The sequence below is a fragment of the Amphiprion ocellaris genome, chromosome 13 (assembly GCF_022539595.1).
Source record: "Amphiprion ocellaris isolate individual 3 ecotype Okinawa chromosome 13, ASM2253959v1, whole genome shotgun sequence".
Lineage (NCBI taxonomy): Eukaryota > Metazoa > Chordata > Actinopteri > Pomacentridae > Amphiprion > Amphiprion ocellaris.
The window spans coordinates 1,994,336-2,020,832 of NC_072778.1; the positions used below are offsets into that span (position 1 = coordinate 1,994,336).

At 39.0% G+C, this 26,497-nt stretch overlaps 1 protein-coding gene across 7 annotated transcripts in view; it reads left to right on the plus strand.

Moving 5' to 3' along the window:
* Positions 1-3,719: 3,719 nt before the first annotated feature.
* nfkb1 (nuclear factor of kappa light polypeptide gene enhancer in B-cells 1) overlaps positions 3,720-26,497 on the plus strand; it is a 33,168-nt gene continuing 10,390 nt past the window's right edge. The window contains exons 1-10 of one of the 7 annotated variants that reach the window (XM_023292966.3): positions 3,720-4,026; positions 4,511-4,791; positions 5,821-5,864; positions 6,309-6,381; positions 10,048-10,088; positions 11,435-11,533; positions 21,171-21,322; positions 21,481-21,644; positions 23,039-23,197; positions 25,994-26,098. In XM_023292966.3, coding sequence (XP_023148734.2) covers positions 5,826-5,864; positions 6,309-6,381; positions 10,048-10,088; positions 11,435-11,533; positions 21,171-21,322; positions 21,481-21,644; positions 23,039-23,197; positions 25,994-26,098 — 832 coding nt within the window. In that variant the 5' untranslated portion in view covers positions 3,720-4,026; positions 4,511-4,791; positions 5,821-5,825. Of the gene's footprint in view, positions 4,027-4,109; positions 4,267-4,510; positions 4,792-5,820; positions 5,865-6,308; positions 6,382-10,047; positions 10,089-11,434; positions 11,534-21,170; positions 21,323-21,480; positions 21,645-23,038; positions 23,198-25,993; positions 26,099-26,497 lie in introns of those variants that run through there. The other 6 variants (XM_023292969.3, XM_055016579.1, XM_055016580.1 and 3 more) reach the window with 6 other exon arrangements.

The following is a 26,497-nucleotide window of genomic DNA, read 5'->3' on the forward strand; positions in this document are numbered from 1 at the left end:
TAATTTTCCTGTTTTTGTGCACATTTGAGCGAACTGTCAGCTGAGCATGGATGGATTCATGAACCGGCACAGGTCCAGACGCACAGAGAATCAGCTGTACGTGAAAAAGCCACAAAGTGACGACAAAGAGAGAAAAACCTGCAACACATAGATGAAAAGTGACAAGAACTAAACATAAAATGATCACAATAAGCAGCAAAGCAACCGCAAAGACACAAAACAACCACAAAGAAATGTAGAATGACCACAGGCACAAAACAACTACAAAGAGAAACAAAACGACAGCAAAAAGACACAAAACAGCCACAAAGACACACAAAACAACCACAAAAGTGAGACAAAACAACCACAAAGAGATACAAAACAACCACAAAGAGACATAAAACAACCACAAAGACAAACAACCACTGAGAGACTTAAAATTAGAGACAAAACTAGCACAAAAAACCACAGAGACACAAAGCAACAACAAAAACACACAAAACAACCACAAAGAGACATAAAACGACCACAAAAAGACACAAACCAACCACAAAGAGACACAAAGCAACCACTAAAAGACACAAAACAACCACACAGAGACACACAAAACATTGACAGAAATGTTTAAAATGGTCAGAAATTCTCTCAGATTAACAACAAACAGACATGAACGGTTTCTGGTTCTTCTAAGCGTCCAGGACCTTCTGGTTGATGATCTGGTTCTTCTAAGGACCTTCTGGTTGATGGTCTGGTTCTTCTAAAGACCTTCTGGTTGATGGTCTGGATCTTCTAAGGACCTTCTGGTTGATGGTCTGGTTCTTCTAAAGACCTTCTGGTTGATGAGCTGGTTCTTCTAAAGTTGTTCTGGTTGATGGTCTGGTTCTTCTAAGGTTCTTCTGGTTGATGGTCTGGTTCTTTTAAAGACCTTCTGGTTGATGGTCTGGATCTTCTCAGGACCTTCTGGTTGATGGTCCATCCCTGCAGTGAAGAACGTGTTGCTGCTTCACTCTGTTGTGTTTTCGTTGGATGTCGCTACTTAGACGTGAACTTTTTCTGCTTCTCTGCGTCCGTCGTGCCTCCGTGGCGGCGGCGTCACCTGTCGGCCTGCAGCCAATCAGAGGCCACGGTGGGCATCGCTGCAACCCCCTCTGGTGTGTGTTACTGTGTGTGTGTGTGCTGGTGCAGTGGTGTGTGTTCACCTCAAACGCTCGTGCCTCTGGACGTCCTCCAGACCTTCTGTTGCTCTTCGGCTCCATAGATGATATCTGTATATTTTTGCAGACAGAAGCTGTATTTTTTTTTTTTTAGTTTAAACGGTAAATTGCACTAATTGTCTTACAGATGCTCTTAGATGTAACGTTCAGGTTATTATGAATGTTGTCATAACTAAAGCTGAGTATATAGTACATATATATATATATATATATATATATATATATATATATATATATAAAATAAAAAATGTTTAAATAACTGATTCTTACATGTGTTTAATCTTAATAAACTAAAGAACTAAACATGTTGTTTGTGGTTTTGTGTGTTAAAAAGTTATAGATGTGTGTTATGTTTTTGTACATCTAAGTGTGGATGCTTTTAGTTAGTGTTGACCTGACATGTTAATACCTTTATTATTAACACACCTGACAAGTATTTTATGAATTAATCTACTGATAGTTCTCTCATACCGGAGAATGACATAGAGACACAGAACGACTACACAGGCAGAGGATGGCAACAGAAGGAAAAAATTATGAAGAAGAGACATGAAATGATCACAGTGAGGCACAAGTTAACCACAAAGAGACACAAAATGACTACAAAGAAACACAAAGCGGCTACAAAAAGACACAAAATGACCACAAAGAGACTGAAAACAACCACAAATATATGCAAAATGACCACTAAAATATAAAAAATGACCACAGAGATACACAAATTGACCACAAAGAGACACAAAATGACCACAAAGATGCAAACTGATGACAAAGAGACACAAATTGACCACAAAGAGATGCAAAATGACCACAAAGAAACACAAAATGACCACAGAGATACACAAATTGACCACAAAGAGACACAAAATGACCACAAAGATGCAAACTGATGACAAAGAGACACAAATTGACCACAAAGAGATGCAAAATGACCACAAAGAAACACAAAATGACCACAAAGATATGCAAAATGACCACAAAAATACAATAAATGACCACAAAGATACACAAAATGAACACAAAGATACACAAAATGATAAAGAGACACAAAATGACCACAAAGACGCAAAATGATGACAAGGAGACACAAATTGACCACAAAGAGATGCAAAATGACCACAAAGAAACACAAAATGACCACAAAGAAACACAAAGCAACCACAAGGAGAAATGACTACAAAGAAATACACTTTTCCTCGAAGAAGATTCAGGTTAAATGCTAAATCATGAATCAAAATTATTGCTAATTAACTTTTTCTCCACCAACGAATTGATAAAACATTTCAGCTGGTTTCTATAGATTATCTATCATTTATTTACAGTCTCCTCTGCTGTCTGTGTATCTGTGAAAACCCTGACATTTACATGTGCAGCCTGCTGGGGGCCACCAGGGGCCCCTCAGGAGGTTAATCTGGGCTGCATCAGGGTCGAGGACGGGCCTTATGTTTCCATCAGCGCTCAGCTGGTGTCAGACTGGGAGCTGTGGTGCAGCTCTGGACCAGCAGGGGGCAGCAGGTGGCGCAACAAAGATGGTCTGTGATTAAAAGAAGACTCACTCTGTACTGCAATCAGTCTAACTGATGAACATGATCCTAAAATGAGCTGAGAACAGCAGAACTTTCTCAGTTCTGGACCTATGAACTGTGTCTATCTATGTCTGCATCATGGATCCACATGGAAAAGAACTGAACAGAAGAAGAGAAAAATAAATCTGTGACATTCACAAAGCTATAAGAGGATCCAGGAAGATCAGTGAGCAACTAAAAACCAGTGAACCACAGTGTCAACAGTAATCAGGTAGTATAGAAGGACATAGTACCAATAATCAGGGCTGCAGGTATAAAAGGAGTCAGCCCTGGTTAGTGCTACTATAACTCCTTCTATACTTCCTGATTAGTGGTACTATGACTCCTTCTATACCTCCTTATTAGTGGTACTATGACTCCTTCTATACTACCTGATCACTGCTGACACTGTGGTTTACTGATTTTTAGTTGATCTTCTTGGATCATTTTATATCTTTGTGAAGTCTCACAGTCAGATTTTTCACTTCCTCTGTTAGTGCTTCATCTAGGACAAATTTTGACTGAATTAAGAAAATTTTTAGTTATTTTGGACAAATTTTCAGTGGTTGTTGACAAGTCTTGAGTAATTTTGGATAATTTTCATGTTGATCCTTGCTGTAGCTCCTGCCCTTCCTCCTTTTCCCTCTTTCCTTCTTTCTCACATCATTGCTCATATATATATATATATATATATATATATATATATATATATATATATATATATATATATATATATATATATATATATATACATATATTTTTTTTTCTTTTTTTTCATTTTGTGTCCTTGTGTTTATATTTCGACTCTGTGGTTTTGCTTCATTGTGCTGCAGGTGTTTTATTTTCTGTTCTGCAGTATAAAAACACAGGATTTGATTTTAATTTGATTTTAGGTCCGTGTTTTCGCCCTCGGAGTGAGACCTCTTCGCTCTATAAGCCGCTCTTGCCGCGCTGAACGTCACAGGGAATTTCCAGTGGGGAAGGAAACCAGCGAACTTTATTAAACTGACACAAAGTTGGTGTCACCTGCTGGATCTGCCGCTAATAAAGTGCACTTTATCCGCTCGAAACGCGTTTATTTTCTCCTGAAAAGCTGCGGTGACGCGCTGCCGTCGCGTCATGACGCACTCCAATTAAAGTGCGGCTGTAAATGGACCCGCTGGTTCCGCCAAGTGATGAGCAGCCGTCAGCCGAAGTGAAGCGGACCGACCCTCACTCCACGTTCATGCCGAGAGTCCCACTGCACACCTGAGCGACTTAACCAGGTAACCACGTGTTTGCTGCCCAGAACCGGTAACCGAACCGACCGGCAGCTGCGCGTGTGCGTTCATCACCGAACCGCATCGTGACCCGTTACAACTCCGAGCTGCTTTGTTATGCAGCTCACTTCCTCATTAGCCAGGTAACGCTGAGGACGTCACGCCGAACTCCATTTGAAACTCGGGAACTTAAAGTTTACTCTCTTGTCGGGAACCACGAGGATATTTTACACCACATTTAAAAGGGTTTGTTGTATTTATGACTCCCACTGGTTAATTTGGCGTATATTTATTAAACATAAAGTCCTTATTTTAGTCCGTGTTTAAACTTTCACTGCAGCTTTACTCTCGTGTGTTCTAATAGCGGAGGGCTGCGTATGTAAACAAACTGAACTAAAAATATTGAAAGTTTTATTAAAATGAATCTGTTTTGTGTGTTTTTAAAGTAGCCGAAATCACGACTGGATTCATCTGATTATTGTATTTACAGTTGGTGTCCTCTAAATGGACGTCCTGAGGTGATTGGTGAAGGACAGCTTAACGGGCGGGTTTCTCTACGGAGTTTCGTGTGACATTCTCCGGAACCCACAGGGCTAGCTCCTGGACGGCTAGGGCAGGTAGCGGTTAGCGCCGACCGGATACAGCGCAGCCTGAAGCCGCCCGCCACACCGAAGCTGCGTCGCTGTCACCGCTCCGGAGGTGTTCACCGGTAACGACGGCTCGTTTGTTTACGGTCGCTTTGACGACGTAAACAACAACAACAACGGCCAGGTAGCGCTAATAGCTGTTAGCCGCGGAGCTAACGCAGTTCACACAGGCGCGTCCACGAGGAACCGGTGCGGGGACGCGCGATGCGGAGCAGCAACAAGTGTCAAGAGATTAATAATCAATAAATATGATCAGTTAATCAATACAAAATGCAGATGTTTTATGATAAATGACACCAATTAGTATTGGCATTATCGATTAATGTCTTTCGATTTAGTAATTTGTTTACAAAATGTCAAATATTGAAAAAAGGCTGTTTATAATTTACTACAAAACATTTTATGTTTAATTGGTCCCAACAAATCAAACACGTTGACAGTTACCGTTTTTTGTTAGACAAATGCAAAAAATCTTTATAGCAATAGATATTAGCCAGCAAATATTTGACATTTTCACTTAAAAAACTACTGAATTGATTGACTGTTAAAATTAGATATCTTTAGGTCTTTAAAAAGCTTAGAGAACAATTATTTCTAGTTTCAAAGCCCTGATAATCCTAAATTTTATGTACAAAGGTGACAATAGTTATGTCTCCTCTGACCTTCAATATTATATTAGTATTTAACACCCTAAATTTCCATTTTAAAGGTTTAAAATGATAATTTGTGTCCTGCTAATGATATTTTGCATCATCAGTCATGTAAATAATGAAAAAATGCAGATTACAGCTTCACAGAATCAACCTAGATGCTTCAAAATTAATTATTTACTCCTATGTGAAGACGATATGCAACATTTTTTTTGCAATTTTTAGCACTAGAACTATTGTTTTTAGGTCTCCTCTGATCAAGTGATCGATCAATAAAACATTTAGAAACACTAAAAAATGTTCATCAGAGCCAAATTAATCCTTGTTTTGTCCAAATATAATCACAGAATTTTCACATTATACAACGGATGTTGTAATAAACTGACAAAATACAGTATAAATGTCGGTAAATTACATTTTTTATAGATCCATAAATGAAGTATTGTGTTTTATTCTGTGTGGTTTTGAAAAACGTCTTACATTTTAATTTTTGTTATTTGCAGACATCATGGCTGGAGACGACCCCTACCTTCACACCTCCAACCAGGTAAACGCACCTGAGCAAGTCTGTTTATGACAAATCACATTTATCCACTGATTTAAAAGGAATATTTTCTGTTGTCGTGGAGTTGGTGCACAAATGTTTTGTGTCTCTTTTTGGCTGTTTTGTGTTTATTTGTGGTTGTTTTGTGTTTATTTGTGGTTTTTTGTGTCTATTTTTGGTTGTTTTGTGTCTCTTTGTGGTTGTTTTGTATCTATTTGTGGTTGTTTTGTCTCCTTGAGGTTGTTTTGTGGTTGTTTTGTGTCTCTTTGTGGTTGTTTTGTGTGTCTTTGTGGTTGTTTTGTGTGTCTTTGTGGTTGTTTTGTGTCTCTTTACACTGGTTTTGTGTCTCTTGTTGTGTGTATTCCTGCTGTAGTTAAACACATCTTGAACTTGTGATGAACTTCCCCTGCAGACGACAGCTTTGTGTTCTTCGTGTCTCTCTTACAGATGTTCGACATCATCGATTCGTCGTGGGATTTTCCACATTTTCCTGTGATGTCCACGTCGTCTCTGCGTACAGGTGAGAGTCGTACAGGTGTGTCGACGGCTTCACACCTGCTCCTCAACACTGTCACGTCTTTATTTATTTGTTTTATGTGGCTTTATAACAACATGAGCTCAGCTTTTTATTTATCTATTTATTTTATTTCATGTACTGAGAATCTGAAAGTTAGATGTGAGTCAGATGTGTTCTGGATGACAACGCAACATTTGTGTCTCTTTCTGGAGACTTTCTGTCTGTTTGTGGTCAGGATTTCATCTTTTGCAGTGTTTTTGTGTCCCTGTGGCTGTTCTGCACTATTTGTGTGGTTTTCTGGTTCTTTTTTTGTCTGCTTGTGGTTGTTTTGCTTTTTTTTTGCAGTAATTTTCAATCTTTTACCATCATTTTGTGTCTCTTTGTGATGGTTCAGTGTGTTTTTTGGCAGTCATTTTACATGTTTTGGAATTGTTTTGTGTCTCTGTGTTCATTTTGTGTGTTTTTGTCTCTGTGATTATTTTATGCATTATGTGGCTACTTTTTGTCTTTTTGCAGTTATTTTTTCTGTCTTTCTGGTCCTTTTGTGTCTCTTTGTGTTCATTTCTTTAGTTGTTTTGTGTCTTATGCGGTCATTTTGTGTGTTTTTGTGTCCGTGCGGCTGTTTTGCGCTATCTGTGTGGTTTTTCTGGTCCTGTTTTTGTCTCTTTGAGGTCGTTTTGGACTTTTTTGTGGTCATTTTATAGCTGTGGCCATCATTTTGTGTGTCTTTGTGGACGTTTTGTGTGTTTTTGCAGTCACGTTATGTTTTTTTTTTGATTGTTTTGATTCTCTTTACAGTCATTTTGTGAGTTTCTTGTCTCATTTTGCAGTTATTTTGTTTGTTTGTGATAATTATGTGTCATTTTGAGTCTCCTTGTGTTCATTTTGTGTGTTTTTGCAGTAATTTTATGTCTTTTGCGATTGTTTTGTGTCTCCTTGTGGTGTTTTGTGGTCATTTTGTCTTTTTTAGCAGGCATTTTTTGTCTCTTTTTTGTCATTTCATGTGTTTATAGGGTTTTTTGTTGTCTTTTTCATTATTCTAATTGTTACATGGTTGTTTTTTGCATTTTTGCAGTTGTTTTTTCTATCTTTCTGGTCATTTTATGTATTTCTGTGTCTGTGGTTGTTTAGTGTCTTTTTGTGGTTGTTTAGTGTCTTTTTGTGGTTGTTTAGTGTCTTTTTGTGGTTTTATGTCTTTTTGTGGTTGTTTAGTGTCTTTTTGTGGTTGTTTTGTGTCTCATTGTGGTTGTTGTGTCTCTTTGTGGTTGTTTTGTGTCTTTTCGTGCTTGTTTTGTGTCTCTTTGTGGTCATTTTGTGTCTCTTTGTGGTCATTTTTTTCCTCTTTGTGGCTGTTTTGTGTCTCTTTGGGGTTGTTTTGTGTGTCGCTGCAGTTGTGCATGTTTTTGAGATCATTTTCTGTCGTTTTGTGATAGTTTTGTGTCTTTGTGTTCATTCATTGTGTGCATTTTTTGTCTCATTGTCATCATTTTGTGCCACTTTGTGATTGTTTTGTGTGTTTTTGTAGACAATTTGTGTCTCTTTGTGGTTGTTTTGTGTGTTTTTGTGGAGAATTGGTGTCTCTTTGTGGTTGTTTTCTTTTTCTGGTAATTCGGTGTCACTTTAAGTCCCACTGTATTCATTTTGTACCTTTTTGTGATCTTTTGCGGGCATTTTGTGTTGCTTTATGATTGTTTTGTGTGTTTTTGTGGACAGTTTGTGTCTCTGTGACTATTTTGCATCTCTGTGGTCATTTTTCTGTCTCTCTGTTTTTGTTTTCTGGCTTGTTGTTGTCATTTTACATCTCTTTGTGTTAATTTTCTGTCTCTTTGTGGTTGTTTTGTGTCTTTTCGCAGTTGTTTTTCATCTTTCAGTAACCTAGTTTTATTGAATTTTCTCCTCCTCTTATTTTGGAGGCCAAAATCAGTTGTTTTTTTTCTTGATAAACATGTTTTAACCATCATTTACTGTGTGCAGCTCTCAGATTTAGGGAGGAAAATTCAGCCGAAACTCCGCTTTCGTTTTGTAAAAATGAGTTTATATCTGGGGGGAGAGTGAAGGCAAAGTGAAAGAGAAGTTTCGTGACGTGTCCTCTGCGGCGGCTCTCATTTCCCTTTGGGTCTCCACTCTGAGGTAAAGATAGAAGGAGGTTGAGTAGGATGGAGGGGAAAGTGTCTCATTTAACAAAAGTGATTCATCAGCAGCTTCACTTCCTCCATCAGAGGTCACATCCCCATGAAATACTGAAATATATTTAAAACCAGCCTCTTTCAGTTCAGAGGCTTTGTGTCAAGTTCAGCTTTCCTTTATATTCTGATTTATTATAACATTAAAGCACCCAAAACCTTTAATTTAAACTTCAATTTAAACTTTTAATATAAACCTTTGAGTCCACTGAAGGTTCATGGTGGAATAAATCATGTTTTGATTCTCTATTTAGCTGTTCTGAGTCATTTTCTGTCATTTTTTGTGACTATTTGTGTGTTTTGTTCACATTTGTTTATCTGTTTTTGTCTCTTTTAAGATGTTTTGTGTCTCAGGATGCTTAAGTTTCTCTTTGTGTCTGTTTTAATGTAGTTTTGTGCCTATTTTTCGAACTTCGTGTCTGTTTTATACCAGTTTTGTGTATTTTTGTACCAGTTTTGGGTATTTTTATACCATTTTGGGGTATTTTCATGCAATTTTGTGTATTTTTAGACCAGTTTTGTGCATTTTTAGGCCAGTTCTGTGTATTTTTAGACCAGTTTTGTGTGTCTTTTTGATAATTTTGCGTCAGTTTGTGTCTTTTTCTGGAGATTATAGTCTTTGAAGTTGTTTTGCATTTGTCTTTGTTGACATTTTTGTCAGTCTTTGCGGTTGTTTTGTGCATCTCTTTGCAGAATTTCTGTCTCTGTGTTTTGTGTTTTTATTTTAGCTGTTTTGTGTCTCTTGAATAATTGTTTTGTATTTCTTTGCAGTTGTTTTGTGTCTGAAACGTTGTAGTTTGATGCAGGACGGTTGTAGTTTGATGCAGGACGGTTGTAGTTTGATGCAGAACGGTTGTAGTTTGATGCAGAACGGTTGTAGTTTGATGCAGAACGCTTGTAGTTTGATGCAGAACGCTTGTAGTTTGATGCAGAACGCTTGTAGTTTGATGCAGAACGCTTGTAGTTTGATGCAGAACGCTTGTAGTTTGATGCAGAACACTTGTAGTTTGATGCAGAACGCTTGTAGTTTGATGCAGAACGCTTGTAGTTTGCTGATTGCAGCTGAACAGAGTAGGCGTGATAATAAATGAGGAAGTGGCGGCAGTAGTCAGGATGCTGCAGAAAACAAACCAGGACGTGTTGAATGATTTTTTTTTTTTCTTTTTTCAACATCAGATCTGTGGGCTAATAGCTTATCCTCCTCTGCACACGTTTAGAGCTATGTGCACGCCAACAACAATCCAGGCCAGCGTCTGTCACAGTTTCAGTCCCTGTGGACTCGTTTTCCACTATAATCTAAAGTCTTGCAGCTCCGTGGAAACAGAGCAACCATGAAGAAGGAGAAAGAACTGAGAAATGTTTCACCATGCTGGATGTATCTTCAACAACGTGCTCATTTTAACTCTGTAACTGTGTTTAATTGCACTGAAACTGCTGCTTCCACTGTGAAAATGTTCATGCCGAGTGTTTTTCTTTGTATTTTCAGTAGATGGACCGTTCCTGCAGATCCTGGAGCAGCCCAAACAGGTAAATCTCACCTGTCCTGGCTGATTGTAGAAACTCACAGAGGTGTGAATGAGTAATTACCGCCTGGAGGTCAATATGTATTTCAGTGATAAATGACTTAGAGCTAGCTAGCTAAACTTGAGGCTGCGTCTTTACAACCTTATGCTGCAGAGTGACTTAAAATTTATCCAAAATGACGTGAAGCTTCATCGAAATAAGTTTTAAATTGTTCGGAATGTCTTAAAACTTGTTCCAGTTTGCTTTACTTACTCATAAATGGCTCCAAATAACTTCAGACTCATCTAAATTAGCACAAAAATTCTCTAAATGTGTCTTAAATGCCTAAAAATGAAAATGACTGAACCATTTTAACAGGTCTTTGAGTGAATTAAAACTTGTCCCAAATTACTCATAAATGGCTCACAAATATCCCAAATGACTGAAAACTTGTCCAAAACAACAAAAACTTGTCCTAAATGAATTAAAATATTCAGAATAACTCAAAATGTGTCTCAAATTACTCAGATGTAAATATATTTACGCAAAATAACTCAAAACTTGTCCAAAATGACAAAAAAGTTCCTTAGAATGAATTCAAATTGTTCAGTGTCTTAAAACTTGTCCTAAATTTCTCAGAAATATTTAAAAATTACTCTTAATTTGTCCAAATAAAAAAAAACATTCTAAATGAGTTAAAATTGCTCAGAATGACTTAAAAGTTGTCCAAAATTAGCCATAAATGGCTCAAAATAACTCAGAATTTGTCCAAAATGACTCAAAGCTTGTCCAGAAACACAAAAACTTCCTCAGAATGAATTAAAATTGTCTCAAAACTTGTCCTAAATTACTGAAATATCCCAAGTGACTCAAAGCTTGTCCCTAAATAACTCAGAATTTGCCTAAAATTACTCAAAACGTGTCGAGAATGCTGTAAAAAAAATCTAAACGGTGTTAAAAAAAGTTCCTGTTGTTCAAAATGACTAATCTGTGACAAAATTGCTCAAAAATGACGTAAAATACTCGTGATTAGCTAGCTACACCGGACTAGCGCCAGCCTTATAGTCAGACGGCAGAGGTTCGCTCGTTTTATGAATCCATTCTGTCAGCAAACACACCTGTAACTCCTCCTCGTTAAACAGGAAGTAGCTCCACCTGGTGGAACAGCCAGGTACTGCAGCAACAGTCCCAGAGGTATATAAACCCTTCCAATGGACTGAACCCACAAATGCTTGAAATTCTTACATTTGACTCTTTGGTTGAACTTTTCTGTGACTGTCGCTGAGCAGCCAGACACCAGAATTATTGATTATCAGCTTGATCGATCGGCCTGGTCATCGTGTTTTAACGCTCCACCGTCTGTTTTCCAGCGTGGCTTCAGGTTCAGGTACGGCTGTGAAGGTCCGTCTCATGGAGGCCTGCCGGGAGCCTCCAGCGAGAAGAACAGGAAGACCTACCCCACCGTCAAGGTAACCAACGACTCACCTGACAGCAGCTGGAAAGTTCATTCCAATCAGTTCATTCTTCATCTCCAGTAAATTTATTAATAATCAGAGTTCTACCTTCATACTGGGAATAATTTTCTTCAAATCAATAGAGGTGGGTCCAAAGTTGGTTACAGAGAAAATGAACAAAAACTGGATGTAGTGTTCAGACTGAGACACCTGGATGGATGTAAAACTGATCTAATGTCAGTTTTTAATCAGACCTCAGATGTGTTTCTCCTCCTGAATGTCATGGTTCTATCTGCTGGACTGATGAAGTTCTTAGGCTCAGAAATGATGGAAAAAGTCCATTAAAAACTGATAAATCTGGACCCACCTCTATGGACTTGAAGGACCTGGAATGTTCTAAATGAGACTAAACTTAAATACTGGAAGCAATGAAGGAGAACGTCCCCTGTAGAAAGTTTTAGAGTAGACCTACAGACAGGTCTACTCTGGATCTTTCGTCAGTAGGTAGGTATACTCTAGAACTTTCGTCAATAGATGGGTATACTCTAGAACTTTCGTCAATAGGTAGGTATACTCTAGAACTTTCTCCAGGGGATGTTCTCATCTATGGACTTCAAGGACCTGGAACTCTAGAAATATTCCCAGTCTGAAGGTAGAACTCTGACCATTAATAAAGTTACTGGAGATGAAGAAGCAGATGATTCTGAGGAGGTTCTGGTGGAACTTTTTTTTTTTTTAAACAGGTTTGGTTGATTTTATATGAAATGAAAGCTCTTCAGAGAGTTTAATCCTCTTTGCTGATGTTCTTCATGTCTGATAGACGTCAGTCAGAGTTCAGTTAAACATCGGATCACACTAATTAAACCAGCTTTAACAACCTACTTGGGTTTAAATTGAACCAGAGTGATTTAGTTTGATCTCCAGGACTGTCGTTGGCTTTCAAAGGTTAGTCTTTGTTGTTCTCACAGGAGCTTGAACTTCCTGTCGTGTTGCTTCTGTTGATGTTTGGTTTGGAGTCTGAAGCTCCCACATGTTCCGACCAAACCAGAAAAGATGGGAAATCCCCAGATTCCTGCTGCCGTCTCGTAGTTTCACAGACGTTACCCTGCTTCAACAAAAAAATACACGTATTAAGCTTCATTAACCCTCTGGACACCGAGCATTTTTCCTCACTGGTGGCTGATTTTACAGGGTTTAGAGCTTTTAATGCTGATTATTAGTTCACAGATAAACTTTCAGAGCCTTAAAACGTGCAGAGTCGATTTTTTTGAGGTTTATTTTCCATTTATTGAGCCACCAAAATGTCGAAAACATGGATGTTGGTGCACCACAGTGCCAAAAAATGGATATTGTTGCCTGCAAAACAACAAAAACGTGGATATTAATGCAACAAAACATCAAAAAACTGAATAATCTTGCAGCAAAACATCAAAATTCTGAATATTGATGCACTAACATGCCAAAAACCTCATTACTGATCCAAGAAAATATCAAAAACCTGGATTTTGACTCATCAGCTTGTCAGAAATCTGGATGTTGATGCACTAAAACAGCCCAAAACCCAGAAAACTGCAATCTAAAGTCCTGGACCTCCATGGAAACAGAACAATTATGAATAGATAGAGGACTCAGAAATGTCTTCTGTCCAGCATGACACGGTTAGAAAGACAGAAAACGTCTTTAAAACGTGTTGAAGTTGTTCAAAACATCGTTTAACTTCTTCAGAATGACTCAAGAATGTCTCAGAATTTGTCCAAAATGACTGAGTGGGTCTAAAATGACTCAAAACTGGATTAAAATGACTCAAAGTGGGTCCAAAAGGACAAAATTCTGTTTTAATTGAGTTTGAAATGTTTATATGGACTCAAGATTTGTCCTAAATGACAGAAACATTAAAAAAAATGAAGTTGAAGTCGTTGAAGATGACTCTAAAGCTGTCCAGAATTACTCCACATTGGTCTAAAATGACATTTTCAACCATTTGAAACAGGTTCATGTCATTTTGGGCATTCTTGAAATCATTTTAAACCATTCTTTTGTCACGTTGCAAAATGTTTTGTGAGTTAGTCATTTTCAATAAGAATATCTCCATGTTTCCTCTCCAGACTTTTCCTCTCTCCTCTGCTCATCATCTGTAGAAAGATGTTTCACCATGCTCAGTGGATCTCCAACAGTTTTCTCCTCCGTTTCCTGTTTCTGAGCCATGCTGTATTTATTTTAGTGATTCAGCAGGATCTTGTCATTTTTTTGTCTTGCTTGAGTTGTTTTGTGATGTTCTGTGTCTCATTTGGTCCTTTTTGGGTCGGTTTTTGGTCGTTTTGTTGTCTTGTTTGTTGTTTTTTTGTCATTTCTGGACCAATTTTGCCATTTTGTATCTCATTTTGATGTATTTCTTTTTTGTGTCTACGGCACATTTTGTCTCGTTTTTGTCGTTTTATGTGTAGTTTTTGTCATTTTGTATCTTGTTTGTTGTCATTTCTTGACTGATTTTGCCATTTTGTGTCATTTTGATGAATTTTTTTGCGTCTTTGGCACATTTTGTCTCACTGAGGTCACTTCGCATCTTGCTTTTGTTGTTTTATGTCTAGTTTTTGTCATTTTGTATCTCGTTTGTTGTCATTTCTTGACCGATTTTGTCATTTTGTGTCTCATTTTGATGATTTTTTTTGCGTCTTTGGCACATTTTGTCTCATTGAGGTCACTTCGCATCTTGTTTTTGTTGTTTTATGTCTAATTTTTGTCATTTGTGTCTTGTTTGTTGTAGTTTTTTGTCATTTCTTGGCCAACTTTGTCATTCTGTGTCTCATTTTGATCATTTCTTTTGCATCTTTGGCACATTTTGCCTCGTTCTTGTTGTTGTCTAGTTTTGGTCATTTTGTGTCTTGTTTGTGCCGTTTTATGTTCATTTTAGTTCATATTCCTGATGTAGTGTCGCACATGATGCATTCAAGGACCATTGGAAATTTGAAATCCATTTCAATTTGAACAGATTCTGGTTGCTAAATGGTGATTTATTTGTTTTTCATCCTTTGAAATTCTGCCGGCATGTTTTTTTTTTTTTTTTAAAGGTTCTGATTTTAAGACAAACATTCCGATAAATGTTCGTCCCAACGATCTACAAAGCATCTAACGCTCACATGGTAGACTGTGTTTGGTGGAGCTTCTGGAGAGTCAAAAGTTTTATGTGACTAGAGGAATGTGAAGCATTTAATGTTGCGTTGAAGCGGATGTTTTCTGTCATGTATGTGATCAGAACAAACCAGGAAGCCGTGCTGCTGTTGATGTTTGCATGTTGAGGCTGTACGGTGGGAAAACCCCTCCAGTTGTGTTGGGACCAGTGGGATGATGACAACCAATCTGACTCACCACACGTCTCTCTTTTGTCTTTTAATTGATGTCATCCCTCAGATGCATAATTCACGCCCTTAAATACCAGTACTGTCATGTTCTCTGCACATGTTCTGCTGCAAACGGAACTCTAGTTTCTCAGAAGCTCTGTTTTTTTTCACTCCTGTAATTTCCTAATAATTTCTAAGGAAGCTTCCTAGAAATAATTCTAATTTGGCGCTTTATGTGTAACAAAGCAGGAATTTCCCTGTTTATTGTCTTCACTGTGGACACATTTAATGTTTTTGTGGTCAGCTTTTCATTGGTAAAGACACCACAGATAAAATCAACCAATTATGTAAAAAGTTCCACCTGAATCTCCTTCGAACCATCTGGTTTTTCATCCCCAGTAACTTCATTAATGATCAGAGTTCTACCTTCATACTGGGAATGTTTTCCTTCAAGTCCATAGAGGTGGGCCCAGATTATCACTTTTTAATGGACTTTTTCTGTCAAAACTACAAAAATAAAACAGAAAATGACAAAAATGAGATGCAAAACTACAAATAACCCAATGAGAATCGAAACACCAAGTCTGTTTATTGTTCAAAATGAGACGTAACAACAACGACAACACTGAAAACAACAGAAAGGAGACAAAATCTTCCGAAAGAGACCTGAAACGACACGGATAAGACACAAAACGAAAGAAGAACGCAAAATGATGAAAAAAGCAAGAAACAAAATGACAAAAATATGACAAAAATGAGTCACGAAACAACAATAAAATCCTTGAGAGTCTAAACGCTGCGTTTGATTTTTGTTCAAAATGAGACAAAAATTACAAAAACAAGACTGATAACAGAAAGGAGACAAAACTTTTGGAAAGATGTGAAACGACGTGAACACAACCACAAAATGATGAAAAAAACCTAAAACAAAATGACAAAAAAAACCCAAAAAACCAAAAATGAAATGCAAAGCAACACTCGTCTCTTTTTTGTGACTCCTTCAGAGGAGTCATAGGTGTCTTGGTGGCCTCCCTCACTAGTCTCTTTCTAGTATCTCCTTCAGAGGAGTCATAGGTGTCTTGGTGGCTTCCTTCTGTAAAATAGTCCCAGTAGAAAATACCGTCTTGTTGCGGTTTAGTCAACTCCAGTTCCAACCACATAAAAAGCAAAGAAAAGAGGAAATAAATGCAAAAAAAAGGAAATCAAATTGAAGAAATAACCTGCTTAAGGATCAAACCTTCCTGAATCAATTAAACCACGACAACAGTCTGAGGTTAATCAATTATCAGCACAGATAATCAATAAGAAGCTATATAAAACTACTGTACTCTCTTCATGTTTATTCAATAAGTTTTCATTCTTTATCACTAGTTATTGAAGTTAACCTCCATCTGTTTTTAGGGACGTTTGTGTAACTTTTCTGAAGATTTCACGGGAACCTTTGCAGGTTTTCTTAAAACACATGTTGGACGACAACCTGCTTTTTCTTGTTGGTTTTTCCTCCTCTTGAATCCAGATGTGCGTTTAAACTTCCTGCACGTGCTCAGATGCGACTGTTCACTAGGTGACATCGGAGGAAGTTTCTTCAGAAGCAAGCGGAGTGTTGGGCTCTAAGAATCTCGTGCTGGTCTGGACCTGTCTGAGGAGTTTATACCAACACACACACCTACACACACACACACACACACACACACACACACACACACACACACACACACACACACACACACACACACACACACGTCTGCAGCGTTTCATGTCTGTTGGGAATTTCCTCCTTCACCCACAGCTAATTACAAGGAAGTGGCACTGCGTCACACTCAGAGAAGGTGTTTGGTTTCGGCTGGCGGATGAAAGCTGACGTCCAGAGGTGTAATATCTGTGTTAGTGCCCACTCTGGCCCAGAAACACTGACACGCTTAACCCTTTAAGACTCGCGTCCTGGAAAAAGAAAAGCTTGTTTTGTCGCCTGATTACAGACGCTCTGACTTACATCTGCGTCAGAGAAACCAACGTGAGGACGGAAAATTAATAAAATGTTGGATTAATGTTAATTCTGCTCTAGTTTTTCTTTTGACTTCTGGGCTTTTACAAAATCAGATGACGTTGATGTAAGCGTTGCCATCCCTGACTATTTTTTGAGTTATTAATCTACCAATTATTGATGATTATTTCCCTTTAAATAAAGAAAAATGACGATTTATTTAAATGTATTTTATTTTGACAGACTGTAAATCACTGGAGAAAGCTTTAGAAACTGTTTGTCACATTTAAAACACTGAAAAAATAGCAAACATCTTCAACAATGACCTTTTTCACAGGAGTCATAGGTGTCTTGGTGGCCTTCCTCACTAGTTTCATTCTTGTATCTCCTTCAGAGGAGTCATAGGTGTCTTGGTGGCCTCCTTCACTAGTCTCTTTCTTGTATCTCCTTCAGAGGAGTCATAGGTGTCTTGGTGGCCTCCCTCTCTAGTCTCTCAGGTCTTGAGGACGTCCTGCTCTAGTCAGATTTATTCATGTTCCATCTTCCTTCCATTTCTTAATGATGGATTTAACTGGACTCCAGGAGATCTTCAGGAACTTGGAAATGTTCTTGTATCGTCCTGACTGATGTTTTCCAACGACCTTTTCTCAAAGTTTCTTGGAGTGTTCTTTAGTCTTTATGGTGTAGTTCTATCCAGGAGAACTGATCCACCAGAGACTGGACCTTCCAGATCCGGAAGTCTTGATGCTACAATCACTGAGACACATTCACTAACCTCAGATCTAGTCACTAACTTTACATTTTTAATTAACTGACATTACTAAATCTCTCTATTAAATCTGTTTACACTTGGACATGAAAGAGGTTTTGTTTTTTTTGTGTAAGTTCTTCCCATAAAGCCAAATTAAAATTACCCAGGATTGAGAGGGGTTAATAGTTTTTATAGGTGCTGTAAGTCGCCCACCTTTACTGAACACACCTGACAGAGTTTGTGTTACAGTCAGTCAGATTGTTTCGCTTCTGGGCGTGACAAACTCAACATGTTTGAACCAGGAAACCATCAAACTGCAGAGCTCGCTGTGTTTCTAGGAACTGAGCTCTTCTGCCGGAGCGCCATGAGTGGCCGACAGAACCGGGAAGAGGAAGTGGTGCTGGTGTTTATTTACTGCAGCGGTTGCAGCGTTCCTGCAGCGACGCGACTCGTGCACACGCAGAAGAAACAGGAACAATGTTTTATGAGCTGGTTTCCTTTATGTGCAGCGAGTTAAACGGTGGGACAACGAGAAAATCAGCAGGAGGAACCACAGATCAATGAAAGAAAGTTATAACAACATTACAGGAGACAGATTAGCAAGCACTGGATTATTTAAATCTGATTTTAAAAACTCCCAATCAACATTTATTTACAGTTTGGAAACTTACATAAACTGGATTATCTATTTGTAGAACCTGTTTGCCGTTTGCCATGAAAAGTATTAGCCCCCTTCTCAAATTCTTATTTTTTTTGCATATTTTCCCCACTTTAATGTTTAAGATCATCGAACAAATATAAATAAAGATAATGATAAAAAAATAATTGCCCCCTAAACCTAATAACTGGTTGGGCCACCCTCAGCAGCAACAACTGAAATCAAGCCTTTTCTATAACTGGCAATGAGTCTTTCACGTCACTCTGGAGATACTTTGTTCCACTCTTCTTTGCAGAATTGTTTGAATTCATCAACACTGGAGGGTTCTCCAGCTTGAACGGCCTTTTTAAGGTTATTCCACAGCATTTCAACCAGATTCAAGTCTAGACTTTGACTAGGTCACTCCAAAACCTTCATCTAGTTTTTATTAAGCTGTTCAGAAGTCGATTTTCTGGTGTGTTTTGGATTGTTTTCCTGCTGTAGAACCCAAGTGAGCTTCAGCTTGAGGTCACAAACTGATGGCCGAACATTCTCCTTCAGGATTTTCTGGTAGAGAGCAGAATTCATGGTTCCATCAATCACAGCAAGTCGTCCAGGTCCTGAAGCAGCAAAGCAGCCCCGGACCATCACACTATCACCACCATGTTTGACTGTTGGGATGATATTCTTTTTCTGAAATGCTGCTAAGGTTAGTAACTGGTCTAATGGGGCTTCTGGCGTAGCACCTTGGACTAGCTGCCTGGCTTCTTGAATGGATAGTGTACCATCTGAGGTCGCTGGAGCCAGTGTTTGGGCACTTGGCGTTGCTGGAGGACCTTGTGCTGGTGGGGGACCTTGGGCACCTTGAGTTGCTGGGGAATCTTGAGTTGCTGCGGTACGTTGGGCACCTTAGGTTTCTGGGGAGTCTTGGGTTGCTACGGTACCTTTGGGATCTTGGGTGGCTGTGGTACCTCGGACACCTTTGGTTGCTGTGGAATCTTGGGTTGTTGGGGGCTAAATGTAACAAGACACACCTTCCAAAAAGTTCAACTTTCGTCTCATCAGTCCATAGAATGTTTTCCCAAAAGTCTTGGGGATCATTCAGATGTTTGTTTGCCAAATTAAGACAAGTCTTTATGTTATTTTTAGTCAGCAGTGGTTTTCTCTTGGAACTCTGCGATGGATCCATTTCTGCCCAGTCTCTTCCTTATTGTTGAGCCATGAATACTGACCTTAACTGAGCCAAGGTAGGCCTGCAGGTCTTTAGATGTTGTCCTGGGTTCCCTTGTGACCTCCTGGATGAGTCGTTGCTGTGTTCTTGGGGTAATTTTGGTCGTTGATCCATTCCTGGGAAGGTTCACCACTGTTCCATGTTTTCTCCATTTGTGGATAATGGCTCTCATAGTGGTTCGCTGGAATCGTCAGGCTTTAGAAATGGCTTTGTAACCCTTTCTAGACTTATAGATGCCAATTGTTCTTGAATTTCTTTGGATCGCTGCATTTTGTTGCAGCTTTTTCAGATCTTTTGGCCGACTTCATTTAGTCAGACAGGTTCTATTTAAGTGATTTCTTGATTGAACAGGTCTGGAGGTTGTCAGGCTTGGGTGTGATCAGTGAAATTGAACTCACGTTCCAGAAAATGTGATTAACCACAGTTAATTCATGATTTAACAAGGGGGCCAGTTACTTTTTCACACAGGGCCAGGTGGGTTTGGATAGCTTTTTTCTCCTCAAAACATAAAGTCAAAATCACTTAAAAACTGTATTTTATATTTACTTTAGTTATCTTTGTCTAGTATTTACATTTGTTTGATGGTCTTAAACATTTAAATTGGGCAAATATTCAAAAAAAATAAAAATTCGAGAAGGGGGCAAATACTTTTTCACAGCACTGTATATGGACATTTATAGTGAATTACTTTGATACTTTAATAGAAATAGTGATTCTCTGGGAAGAGCTGCTCTTTAAATGATTTCTGAGCAGGTTTGTGGATGTTTATTTGTCATCTTCTGCGACTGTAATTCGCTCTAAATCTAAAAATCTGACCTTGATTTTTTTTTTGGCACTAAAATGAATGACGTCTTCCGTTTTTACGCGATGTATCTTCATTTCACATCTCTCATGGCACTTCCTTTGCCAGTTAGATCGAGTTTTTGTCGATGTGAGTTACAGCATAACACCCTCATCAATTCTTTCATCATTTCAAAGGAAAACCTGCTCATTTAGTCTCTGTTTAATAGCAGCAACTGTAGTAATGTGAGGAAAACTTGACATTTACGTTCTGTGAGTTTAAAATCACCAGTTTTTGGGGCCAGAACACTGGTGCGTCTCATCTACAGAATCTCTGAACTCCATAAAATATAAAATATTGTTTTGTTTTTTGCAAACAAGATTAATTCTTGATAATCAGTTATTGACGACTCACTGCAACACCAGACTTACTGATAAGATGATACAGGGGGAATTTAAAGGCTTCTCCAGTGTAGACAAACGCAGTTATGCTGAAGTTATTTGTTTTATTTACTCTGCAATTAAGATAATTTAGATTTAAGATCAATGTGTCTCTTTCTGTTCTTCAAAGCTGCACTTTAACCCTTTTTTCCAGCAAATCTCTTGGACAGGAGATGAAAATATTTACTGTTTCTAATCATTTCTTCCGTCTGTGAATGGTAAACATGGCAGCGTCTAGAGCTGATGTCTGATATGTCGTACCAGGTGAAAGTTTCTCTGAACCACAGCAGAGAAACACAAACAGTGCATCAGATCAGCTCTCGTCTTCTGTTTGACTCATCTGAGGTTCAGAAACCACAATAAGATCTGACGAGGCTGATACCCAGTAATTCAGCTGAATGCCTCCTCGCTCAGAAGTTTAACCACCTGATCTTCTCTGTAAACTGTCAGATCTGGATTTGAAGTAATAAAGTTCATTCCCGTGTTTCAGATCTGTAACTACCAGGGTCAGGCCCGGGTGGTGGTCCAGCTGGTCACGGCGCTGACCCCCCTCCCTCAGCTTCACGCTCACAGCCTGGTGGGAAAACAGTGCGACAAAGGAATCTGCATCGCCGACCTGCAGTCCAAAGACTCCAGCATCAGGTCTGCACACACAGCAACACCAGTACAACTCCAGTAAGACCAGTAGAAGTCCAGTAAGACCAGTAGCACATTAGTAAAATCAGTAGAAGTCCTGTAAAACCAATAGAACTCCAGTAAAACCAGTAGAACTCCAGTTAAACCAGTACTACGTTCCACAGCTTCCCCAACCTGGGGATCCTCCACGTGACCAAGAAGAACGTGGCGAAGACCCTGGAGGAGCGGATGGTGGAGGCCTTCAGGATGGGACACAACTGTGGAGTCTCCATCCACCCCGAGATCGACGCCCTGCGGGGGGAAGTCCGAGTTCCCAGAGAGCTGAGCGGTGAGTTAGGGAACATTTACTGGTGGCATGAGTGGACGTTAGGGAACATTTACTGGTAGTAAGAGTGGACGTTAGGGAACATTTACTGGTGGCATGAGTGGACGTTAGGGAACATTTACTGGTAGTAAGAGTGGACGTTAGGGAACCATTTACTGGTGGTAAGAGTGGACGTTAGGGAACCATTTACTGGCAGTAAGAGTGGACGTTAGGGAACATTTACTGGTGGCATGAGTGGACGTTAGGGAACATTTACTGGTAGTAAGAGTGGACGTTAGGGAACCATTTACTGGTGGTAAGAGTGGACGTTAGGGAACCATTTACTGGCAGTAAGAGTGGACGTTAGGGAACATTTACTGGTGGCATGAGTGGACGTTAGGGAACATTTACTGGTAGTAAGAGTGGACGTTAGGGAACCATTTACTGGTGGTAAGAGTGGACGTTAGGGAACCATTTACTGGTGGTAAGAGTGGATGTTAGGGAACCATTTACTGGTAGCAACAGTGGATGTTAGGGAAGCATTTACTGGTAGGAAGAGCTGAGCGGTGAGTTAGGGAACTATTTACTGGTAGTAAAATAACTTACTTAGAGTTACTTTCCGGGCTGTACAGTGGCGTAGTGGTTAGCACTTTCGCCTTGCAGCAAGAAGGTCCCTGGTTCGCGTCCCGGCTTTCCCGGGATCTTTCTGCATGGAGTTTGCATGTTCTCCCTGTGCATGCGTGGGTTTTCTCCGGGTACTCCGGCTTCCTCCCACAGTCCAAAAATATGCTGAGGTTAATTGATTACTCTAAATTGTCCGTAGGTGTGAATGTGAGAGTGATTGTTTGTCTATATATGTAGCCCTGCGACAGACTGGCGACCTGTCCAGGGTGTCCCCTGCCTTCGCCCGAGTCAGCTGGGATAGACTCCAGCCCCCCGCGACCCTAGTGAGGATTAAGCGGTGTATAGATAATGGATGGATGGATGGAGTTACTTTCCAACTATAAACTGACTTTACTGGGACATTAGTCAGATTACGGACATTTTAATAAAGTGAGGTTGCTTTTGGAAAGAGAACACTGAGAACATTGAAGGAAAGTGAAGACTTTTTTGGAATATTAAGACTTTTGGGAATATTAGGACTTTTTAGAAAAATATTAGAACTTTTTTGGAACATTATGACTTTTTAGTTTTTTGGATTTTTTTGAATATTAGGACTTTTTTGGACTGTTAGGACTTTTTTCTAATATTAGGACTTTTTTTGAATATTAGGACTTTTCTTCTAACAGATGGGTATTTTTTAAAATAATTTTCTGACTGTGGATTTTTTGTCTCGTGTTCCTCCCTTCTTGTTTCTGCATCTGAACAGTGTTTCTCACCAGATTCTGTCTTCTCTTGTGTGTTTTCATTGTCCTCAGACCAGCAGCGAGGCGTGATCGGCAGCGCGGCGTCTCTTCAGGCCAAAGAAATGGACCTCAGCGTGGTCCGGCTCATGTTCACGGCGTTCCTGCCCGACAGCGACGGAGGTTTCTCCAGGAGGCTCGAGCCAGTCGTCTCGGAGCCGATCTACGACAGCAGTGAGTCCAGATGTTCTGAATAATCCACCCGTTAGCAGGTCTGCCTGGTTCCACATCCTGGGTGGACCAGAGGGAAGTTAAACATCGAAGCTGCTGGAAACCTCAATGAAAAGAGGCTCCAAGTGAAGTTTCGGTTTGGTTTCACTTTGTCATTTTTTCCGCCTGGTTGCAGGTTTGAAACTAAGAGATGAGAACTAAAACGTCACTGATGCATGCATGAATTACTGCCAGCTGTTGAAATAGGCTTTTAAACCGTTAACTGAACGTTACCGTTGACCTGATCTGTTCCACTCCCTATTCACAGGACAGAGCTCTTCAGATATCTGCTAGTTAAACGTCAGCTTTCATGTAGACAAACAAACGGACGACATATTTTACCTCATTTGTCTTCACTGAGGCTCATTTTTCAAAGTCCTACACCTCTGGAAACAGAGCAACTCGGAAATATTCTCTTTTATTTATCACTAACTCACAACATGTGTCGTCTCAAGGCGCCTCTCATAGTAAGGTCAAGACTTTATAATATGAAGAGAAAACCAACGAAACCAAACGATTCCCTTTGAGCAGCTTTTTGGCTTCAGTGGGAAGAAAACAAACTCTATGAGGAAGAACCGTGCTCAGGGAGTGCAGACATCTGCCTCGACTGGTCAGGGGAGGGAAAAGTAAGAAATACAGGCTCTTGAATTATATAGAGGTGGCTCTAAATTTTACAATTTTTTAAAATTTGTCATTTTGTTTCTCTTTCCTTTTGTGTTTCATTTATGTCGTTTCACGTTTCTTTCAGAAAGTTTTGTCTCCTTTCTGTTGTTTTCCGTCTCGTTTTTGTCATTTTTTTCTCCCATTCTAAACAAAAAACAGATCTAGTGTTTAGATTCTTAGGGTATTTATTTTTTGTTTTATGGCTCATTTTTGTGATTTTTTTTGTCATTTTGTCTATTTTGTCTCACCTTTGTCGTTGTTTTTGTCGTTTTGTTTCTTACTTTTTTAACTGTTTTTCTTTTGTGTCTCGTTTGTGTCGTTTCACATCTCTTTCAGAAAGTTTTGTCTCCTTTCTGATGTCTTGAGTCTTGTTTGGGTCATTTTGTGTCATTCTGGAGCAAAAACCAGATTCCATGTTCCGACTGTGACACCTGGATGGACGTAAAACTGATTTGGTGTCAGTTTTTACCAGAACTCAAATGCGTTTTTAATAAAATTGGTGAAATTACATTAAAATTGTCTAAAATGGTGCAAAAATCATCCCAATTTTTTCAATATTTGTCCAAAATGCCTCAAAAACTGTTCAGAATGACAAAAGATGTCCAAAATTACACAAAATTGTCTCAAAATTTTTTTTGTCCAAAAAATGACAAAAACCTTCCAAAATGACTCACTGTCTCCCCAAAATATTCCAAAAATGTTCAAAAGGACCTGAAATCTTGTCCAAAACAACACAAATATCATCCAGGATTACTTTAACTTTGATTATCTTCAGACTGTGACACTTGGATGGATATAAACTGATCTGGTGTCAGTTTTTAGCAGAACTCAGATGTGTTTCTCCTCCTAAAATGTGTGTTTTTCTGTGTGTCTTTTCACTTATTTTTGTGATGATTGGGGTCATTTTGTAGTAGTCTGGACTTTGTGGTGCTTTTGTCTCTTTTTTGTGCTGATTTTGTGTCTGTTTGTTGTAGTTTCTACCCTTTTTTTGGTCATTTTGCATCTTTTTGTGGACATTTTGTGTCTCTTTGTGATATATTTACTTCTTTTCGTGGTAATTTTCCTGCTTTTTTTTAGTTATTTTACTTGCAGTTTTCACCAGAACTCTGTGTTTTTCCTCCTACATGTCATGGTTCTATCTGCTGGACTCATGAAGGTCTGAGGCCCAGAAATGATGGAAAAAGTCCATTAAAAAGTGATAAATCTGGACCCACCTCTATGGACTTGAAGGAAAATATTCCCAGTCTGAAGGTAGAACTCTGATCATTAATAAAGTTACTGGGGATGAAGAACCAGATGTTCTGAGAAGGTCAGGAAGGAACTAGTGATTGTTTTTCTTGTATTGAACCTCATTTCCTTGCGTTAGTAGCTGAGGTGGAGAATCTAAAGTTATTCAGCTGCTGTTTGTGTTGCCTGGTTTCATTTCCCCCTTACTGCTGCTGCTGCTTTGGTTTCTGTTCGTTTCCTCTCAGTGGAACCAAACATCCCTTCTGGATCCACTTTCACTTTACCAACAGAAAACATGTTCGACACAAACTGCACTCTTTGGTTTGGTGAAATCTTCAGTTGTTAGATTTTTTTTATAAAGTCAGAGTGTTCCTTCTCATCTTACATTTTCGCATCTTATTGTTTCTTATCTTTATCTTGGAGCCTGAAGAAGACCTTTTCCTGGCCTGTAGTTGAGGTTTTGGGACCTTTTTTGGTCTATAAAACATCAAGAAAGACTTTGGAGAGCTTCATTTCCCAAAAGACCAAAATGCACAATGTTTACTTTTGGCATTTTCTTTTAAAGGACAGATAACAACCAAACAAGGGGTGAATTCTTCTTCTATTAATCATTAATCAGCTGTGATTGTGGATTTCAGGATGAACAGCTCTGTCTGATGCACGCTTACATATAATTTATTCTCCTGTCCTCCAAGTGTAAAAGTGTTTAATCTTTGCTTTTTACTGTTTTGTTTGTTCCAGTGTTTGTTTTTATGGTTAGTTTTGCCTCTCAGGGACTAAAAGGTGGATTCACTGAAGATACCTGACTGCAGATGTTTAGTGTCTGAAGCTCTTTTTTTTCCACCTTCGTCTTCCTGTTTCCTCCCTCAGAGGCTCCAAACGCCTCTAACCTGAAGATCGTGAGGATGGATCGGACCGCCGGCTGTGTGACGGGAGGAGAGGAGGTTTACCTGCTCTGTGACAAAGTCCAGAAAGGTCAGCAGGAAATTCTCTCTTTTAAAGGACAGTTTATGAAGCGGCAATTATAAATATTAGAGGACTTTTTGAAATCCAAGTTACAAAGTGTTTCATGTGCCTACAAAACATGTTGAATTCAAACCAGCACAGTGCTCAAAAAGGTCAGATGAAAAAAGAAAAATAGTGCTGGTGGAGTTGAGGAACTGCAGAGTCGATTTTGACATAGATCTGTATATGTAGTTTTAAATAGATGTCACCAGACTTTGCAGAAATTAAAATGAAACACCGAGGTTTGGTTTAAATTTGCCTTGATCATTTCAGTTGCTAAATGTAAAAAAAAAAAAAAAAAAAAAAAAGTTTTTAAAGTTCTTTTTGGGGCATTTAACTGTAGCTTGTATTTTTTTTTTTAATTTTTGT